This window comes from Cherax quadricarinatus, unplaced genomic scaffold, assembly GCF_038502225.1.
Source record: "Cherax quadricarinatus isolate ZL_2023a unplaced genomic scaffold, ASM3850222v1 Contig66, whole genome shotgun sequence".
Taxonomy (NCBI): Eukaryota; Metazoa; Arthropoda; class Malacostraca; order Decapoda; family Parastacidae; genus Cherax; species Cherax quadricarinatus.
This window is the reverse complement of record NW_027195092.1, coordinates 257,136-265,000: the sequence shown is the minus strand read 5'-3', so window position 1 is coordinate 265,000 and position 7,865 is coordinate 257,136. Positions and strand designations below refer to the sequence as shown.

At 49.6% G+C, this 7,865-nt stretch overlaps 1 protein-coding gene across 1 annotated transcript; it reads right to left on the bottom strand.

Moving 5' to 3' along the window:
- Positions 1-26: 26 nt before the first annotated feature.
- On the bottom strand, positions 27-7,124 carry LOC138851188 (cilia- and flagella-associated protein 251-like). The gene is made up of 2 exons (XM_070079984.1): positions 7,109-7,124; positions 27-1,340 (listed from the first exon to the last, which is right to left on the bottom strand). Exons 1-2 carry the CDS (start codon positions 7,118-7,120, stop codon positions 39-41), a joined length of 1,314 nt encoding a protein of 437 aa, XP_069936085.1. The 5' UTR covers positions 7,121-7,124; the 3' UTR covers positions 27-38.
- Between the last annotated feature and the right edge of the window lie 741 nt (positions 7,125-7,865).

Genomic DNA, 7,865 nt, shown 5'->3' with positions numbered 1-7,865 from the left:
ATATATATATTTACGAATATCTCGTTATATAATAATAGTTAAACATTCGTATTTTCTTGGCTGTCTTGTTCTTGTTCGTTATCTGCTGTACGTAGGTTCGTAAGTTCTTGTTCTTCGTTGTCTGCTGAACGAAGCTTTGATGCCTCTGTTTCTTCAAGTTCTTCGTTGTCTGCTGAACGAAGCTTCGATGCCTCTGGTTCTTCAAGTTCTTCGTTGTCTGCTGAACGAAGCTTCGATGCCTCTGGTTCTTCAAGTTCTTCGTTGTCTGCTGAACGAAGCTTTGATGCCTCTGTTTCTTCAAGTTCTTCGTTGTCTGCTGAACGAAGCTTCGATGCCTCTGGTTCTTCAAGTTCTTCGTTGTCTGCTGAACGAAGCTTCGATGCCTCTGGTTCTTCAAGTTCTTCGTTGTCTGCTGAACGAAGCTTTGATGCCTCTGTTTCTTCAAGTTCTTCGTTGTCTGCTGAACGAAGCTTCGATGCCTCTGGTTCTTCAAGTTCTTCGTTGTCTGCTGAACGAAGCTTCGATGCTTGTGGTTCTTCAAGTTCTTCGTTGTCTGCTGAACGAAGCTTCGATGCTTGTGGTTCTTCAAGTTCTTCGTTGTCTGCTGAACGAAGCTTCGATGCTTGTGGTTCTTCAAGTTCTTCGTTGTCTGCTGAACGAAGCTTCGATGCCTCTGGTTCTTCAAGTTCTTCGTTGTCTGCTGAACGAAGCTTCGATGCCTCTGGTTCTTCAAGTTCTTCGTTGTCTGCTGAACGAAGCTTCGATGCTTGTGGTTCTTCAAGTTCTTTTTCGTTGTCTATTGAACCAAACAAATGAAGGTCCTCAGCAGTTGAACGAGACGAAGAAAGGTCCTCAGCAGCTGAACGAGACGAAGAAAGGTCCTCAGCAGCTGAACGAGACGAAGAAAGGTCCTCAGCAGCTGAACGAGGCGATGGATGCTCCTCTTCGTCAAAGTCCAGGGTTCGAAGTCCAGGGTCCCCCACCTCCTCTTCTTCTTCGGCGACATTTCCCTCACCATCAGCACCTCGAAGCCCTGACTCTACCACCTCCTCCGCGACGTTTTCCCCTTCATCAGCCTCTGCTCGAAAAGTAGCAGCGTCTAGGGACTCACCAACAGGTCCCTTGGGCACAACATTGTCCTCTAGAACCCTGTAGCCAAGATGGTCAGCAATGTACTCAACCCTGTACTCTTCACCATTGGGTGCTACCCAGGAGTACTCGCCCTTCACAGCCCGGCCGGGTACACCCTCTTGTTCGTGGTCCATGTGGTCCAGTTCAATGTTTATAATATCGGCTGGATAAGCGGCGGCAATAGCCACGAAGGTTAACACAAAAGCAATCTGGAATAACAAAAGAGAGATAATGGTAAACGTCATGTCTCGAAATCCATAAAAATAGGTACTGAAGTTAGTTAGGACCAGGCTAGTATGGTAAAGTAGTACCTACCTAGCATGGTCCAGTAGCACCTACCTAACATGGTCCAGTAGTACCTACCTAGCATGGTCTAGTAGTACCTACCTAGCATGGTCCAGGAGCACCTACCTACAAAGGTCCAGTAGTACCTACCTACCATTGCCCAGTAGTACCTACCTAGCATGGTCCAGTAGTACCTACCTAGCATGGTCCAGTAGTACCTACCTAGCATGGTTCAGCAGTACCTACCTAGCATGAACCAGGAGCACCTACGTAGTATGGTCCAGGAGCACCTACCTAGCATGGTCCAGTAGTATCTACCTAGCATGATCCAGTAGTACCTACCTAGCATGGTCCAGTAGTACCTACCTAACATAGACCAGGAGCACCTACCTAGCATGGTCCAGTAGTACTTACCTAGCATGGTCCAGTAGTACCTACCTAGCATGGTCCAGTAGTACCTACCTAGCATGGTTCAGCAGTACCTACCTAGCATGGACCAGGAGCACCTACCTAGCATGGTCCAGGAGCACCTACCTAGCATGGTCCAGTAGTATCTACCTAGCATGGTCCAGTAGTACCTACCTAGCATGGTCCAGTAGTACCTACCTACCATGGACCAGGAGTACCTACCTAGCATGGTCCAGTAGTACTTACCTAGCATGGTCCAGTAGTACCTACCTAGCAATGGTTCAGGAGCACCTACCTAGCATGGTCCAGTAGTACCTACCTAGCATGGTCCAATAGTACCTACCTAGCATGGTCCAGTAGTACCTACCTAGCATGGTCCAATAGTACCTACCTAGCATGGTCCAATAGTACCTACCTAGCATGGTTTAGTTGTACCTACCTAGCATGGTTCAAGAGCACCTACCTAGCATGGTCCAGTAGTACCTACATAGCATGGTTCAGGAGCACCTACCTAGCATGGTCTAGTAGTACCTACCTAGCATGGTCCAGTAGTACCTACCTAGCATGGTCAGGTAGTATCTACCTAGCATAGTCCAGTAGTACCTACCTAGCATGGTCCAGTAGTACCTACCTAGCATGGTCCAGTAGTACCTACGTAGCATGGTCCAGGAGCACCTACCTAGCATGGTTCAGTAGCACCTACCTAGCATGGTCCAGTAGCATCTACCTAACATGGTCCAGTAGTACGTACCTAGCATGGTCCAGTAGTACCTATCTAGCATGATCCAGTAGTACCAACCTAGCATGGTCCAGTAGTACCTACCTAGCATGGTTAAGTAGCACCTACCTAGCATGGTCCAGGAGCACCTACCTAGCATGGTCCAGTAGCATCTACCTAGCATGGTCCAGTAGTACCTACCTAGCATGGTCCAGTAGTACCTACCTAGCATGGTCCAGGAGCACCTGCCTAGCATGGTTCAGTATCACCTACCTAGCATGGTCCAGGAGCACCTACCTAGAATGGTCCCGTAGTACCTACCTAGCAGCATGGTACAGGAGCACCTACATAGGATGGTCCAGTAGTACCTACCTAGCATGGTCCAATAGTACCTACCTAGCATGGTCCAGTAGTACCTACCTAGCATGGTCCAATAGTACCTACCTAGCATGGTCCAGTAGTACCTACCTAGCATGGTTTAGTTGTACCTACCTAGCATGGTTCAGGAGCACCTACCTAGCATGGTCCAGTAGTACCCACCTAGCATGGTTCAGGAGCACCTACCTAGCATGGTCTAGTAGTACCTACCTAGCATGGTCCAGTAGTACCTACCTAGCATGGTCAGGTAGTACCTACCTAGCATGGTCCAGTAGTACCTACCTAGCATGGTCCAGTAGTACCTACCTAGCATGGTCCAGTAGTACCTACGTAGCATGGTCCAGGAGCACCTACCTAGCATGGTTCAGTAGCACCTACCTAGCATGGTCCAGTAGCATCTACCTAGCATGGTCCAGTAGTACGTACCTAGCATGGTCCAGTAGTACCTACCTAGCATGGTCCAGGAGCACCTACCTAGCATGGTTCAGTAGCACCTACCTAGCATGGTCCAGTAGCATCTACCTAGCATGGTCCAGTAGTACGTACCTAGCATGGTCCAGTAGTACCTATCTAGCATGATCCAGTAGTACCAACCTAGCATGGTCCAGTAGTACCTACATAGCATGGTTCAGGAGCACCTACCTAGCATGGTCTAGTAGTACCTACCTAGCATGGTCCAGTAGTACCTACCTAGCATGGTCCAGTAGTACCTACCTAGCATCGTCCAGTAGTACCTACCTAGCATGGTCCAGCAGCACCTACCTAGCATGGTCCAGTAGTACCTACCTAGCATCGTCCAGTAGTACCTACCTAGCATCGTCCAGTAGTACCTACCTAGCATGGTCCAGTAGTACCTACCTAGCATGGTCCAGTAGTACCTACCTAGCATGGTCCAGCAGTACCTACCTAGCATGGTCCAGCAGTACCTACCTAGCATGGTCCAGCAGTACCTACCTAGCATGGTCCAGTAGTACCTACCTAGCATGGTCCAGCAGTACCTACCTAGCATGGTCCAGTAGTACCTACCTAGCATCGTCCAGTAGTACCTACCTAGCATCGTCCAGTAGTATCTACCTAGCATGGTCCAGTAGTACCTACCTAGCATGGTCCAGTAGTACCTACCTAGCATGGTCCAGCAGTACCTACCTAGCATGGTCCAGTAGTACCTACCTAGCATGGTCCAGCAGTACCTACCTAGCATGGTCCAGCAGTACCTACCTAGCATGGTCCAGCAGTACCTACCTAGCATGGTCCAGTAGTACCTACCTAGCATGGTCCAGCAGTACCTACCTAGCATGGTCCAGCAGTACCTACCTAGCATGGTCCAGTAGTACCTACCTAGCATGGTCCAGCAGTACCTACCTAGCATGGTCCAGTAGTACCTACCTAGCATGGTCCAGCAGTACCTACCTAGCATGGTCCAGCAGTACCTACCTAGCATGGTCCAGCAGTACCTACCTAGCATGGTCCAGCAGTACCTACCTAGCATGGTCCAGCAGTACCTACCTAGCATGGTCCAGCAGTACCTACCTAGCATGGTCCAGCAGTACCTACCTAGCATGGTCCAGCAGTACCTACCTAGCATGGTCCAGCAGTACCTACCTAGCATGGTCCAGTAGTACCTACCTAGCATGGTCCAGCAGTACCTACCTAGCATGGTCCAGCAGTACCTACCTAGCATGGTTCAGCAGTACCTACCTAGCATGGTCCAGTAGTACCTACCTAGCATGGTCCAGCAGTACCTACCTAGCATGGTCCAGCAGTACCTACCTAGCATGGTCCAGAAGTACCTACCTAGCATGGTCCAGCAGTACCTACCTAGCATGGTCCAGCAGTACCTACCTAGCATCGTCCAGTAGTACCTACCTAGCATGGTCCAGCAGTACCTACCTAGCATGGTCCAGCAGTACCTACCTAGCATGGTCCAGCAGTACCTACCTAGCATGGTCCAGCAGTACCTACCTAGCATGGTCCAGCAGTACCTACCTAGCATGGTCCAGCAGTACCTACCTAGCATGGTCCAGTAGTACCTACCTAGCATGGTCCAGCAGTACCTACCTAGCATGGTCCAGCAGTACCTACCTAGCATGGTCCAGCAGTACCTACCTAGCATGGTCCAGTAGTACCTACCTAGCATGGTCCAGCAGTACCTACCTAGCATGGTCCAGTAGTACCTACCTAGCATGGTCCAGCAGTACCTACCTAGCATGGTCCAGCAGTACCTACCTAGCATGGTCCAGTAGTACCTACCTAGCATGGTCCAGCAGTACCTACCTAGCATGGTCCAGCAGTACCTACCTAGCATGGTCCAGCAGTACCTACCTAGCATGGTCCAGTAGTACCTACCTAGCATGGTCCAGCAGTACCTACCTAGCATGGTCCAGCAGTACCTACCTAGCATGGTCCAGCAGCACCTACCTAGCATGGTCCAGCAGTACCTACCTAGCATGGTCCAGCAGTACCTACCTAGCATGGTCCAGCAGTACCTACCTAGCATGGTCCAGTAGTACCTACCTAGCATGGTCCAGCAGTACCTACCTAGCATGGTCCAGCAGTACCTACCTAGCATGGTCCAGCAGTACCTACCTAGCATGGTCCAGCAGTACCTACCTAGCATGGTCCAGCAGTACCTACCTAGCATGGTCCAGCAGTACCTACCTAGCATGGTCCAGCAGTACCTACCTAGCATGGTCCAGCAGTACCTACCTAGAATGGTCCAGCAGTACCTACCTAGCATGGTCCAGCAGTACCTACCTAGCATGGTCCAGCAGTACCTACCTAGCATGGTCCAGTAGTACCTACCTAGCGTGGTCCAGCAGTACCTACCTAGCATGGTCCAGCAGTACCTACCTAGCATGGTCCAGCAGTACCTACCTAGAATGGTCCAGCAGTACCTACCTAGCATGGTCCAGCAGTACCTACCTAGCATGGTCCAGCAGTACCTACCTAGAATGGTCCAGCAGTACCTACCTAGCATGGTCCAGCAGTACCTACCTAGCATGGTCCAGCAGTACCTACCTAGCATGGTCCAGTAGTACCTACCTAGCATGGTCCAGCAGTACCTACCTAGCATGGTCCAGTAGTACCTACCTAGCATGGTCCAGCAGTACCTACCTAGCATGGTCCAGCAGTACCTACCTAGCATGGTCCAGCAGTACCTACCTAGCATGGTCCAGCAGTACCTACCTATCATGGTCCAGCAGTACCTACCTAGCATGGTCCAGCAGTACCTACCTAGCATGGTCCAGCAGTACCTACCTAGCATGGTCCAGCAGTACCTACCTAGCATGGTCCAGCAGTACCTACCTAGCATGGTCCAGCAGTACCTACCTAGCATGGTCCAGCAGTACCTACCTAGCATGGTCCAGCAACACCTACCTAGCATGGTCCAGCAGTACCTACCTAGCATGGTCCAGCAGCACCTACCTAGCATGGTCCAGTAGTACCTACCTAGCATGGTCCAGCAGTACCTACCTAGCATGGTCCAGCAGTACCTACCTAGCATGGTCCAGCAGTACCTACCTAGCATGGTCCAGTAGTACCTGTCTGTACATTTTGCTTCAGTTATTAAGTCTCTTATCAATTGATAAACAATAGACAATAGTTAAATAATAGATAATCGATAGATAAACAGTAGATAGGCAATGGATTGCCAATGGATAAACAGGACTCATCACATAGACTCAAGGCTGAGGGACTGATTTCCTGGAACTACTCCTCATCTTCCACTCCTCTTCTCTGTAATGGACTGTAGAAGCCACCAGCTGGAGGAAAGTTGCCACGGTATAAAAAAATTCCAGTGTTGAACACGTCAAAATCATTCAAACCACAATAGATCATTCATTATTTTGAAAATAGAATTAGAAGGGGATATGTTGTTGGATTATAGGGCCTCTGAGGGCTGGCGCCGTATTGAGCCCTGTATATTTTAGTACTCACCCGGATCTCCATGTTGTTGTTGCTGGATTATAGGTCCACTGAGACCGGACACCGTATTGAGCCCTGTATATTTTAGTACTCACCCGGATCTCCATGTTGTTGTTGCTGGATTATAGGGCCACTGAGACCGGGCGCCGTATTGAGCCCTGTATATTTTAGTACTCACCCGGATCTCCATGTTGTTGTTGCTGGATTATAAAGCCACTGAGACCGGGCGCCGTATTGAGCCCTGTATATTTTAGTACTCACCCGGATCTTCATGTTGTTGTTGCTGGATTATAGGGCCACTGAGACCGGGCGCCGTATTGAGCCCTGTATATTTTAGTACTCACCCGGATCTTCATGTTGTTGTTGCTGGATTATAGGGCCACTGAGACCGGGCGCCGTATTGAGCCCTGTATATTTTAGTACTCACCCGGATCTTCATGTTGTTGTTGCTGGATTATAGGGCCTCTGAGACCGGACACCGTATTGAGCCCTGTATATTTTAGTACTCACCCGGATCTCCATGTTGTTGTTGCTGGATTATAGGGCCTCTGAGACAAGGCGCCGTATTGAGCTCGGTAAAGCAGGCACTTTCGAGTATATACGAGTACTCACCCGGATCTTCATGTTGTTGTTGTGTCTGGGAGGATATACAAAGTGACTGAGGATCCCCAGACTATATATATACTCAACAGGGACCTTGAGTATCCCGGCGACTTCCGTGTGAACTTTTTTGTGTACAGCATCTTTCGCAGACAATGAATTTGAAGTGTTCATACGTCACAATGTGTGTTCTCGCACGTATGAACAGGAAGAACACTGCAGCAGGCCTACTGGCCCATAAATGGCAAGTCCTCCTCAAACCCAAACACACTGTAATCGGTGGGGGACCTACATTTTTCTCGATCCTGAACTTTGAACTGTTATAGGGGGCCCCTTTGCAACCCCTTCTCATGCAGTAGACCCATATTTTTTTAATCAATGTAGACTAGAGAGGCTTCTGGGCCCCACAGGGGTTAGG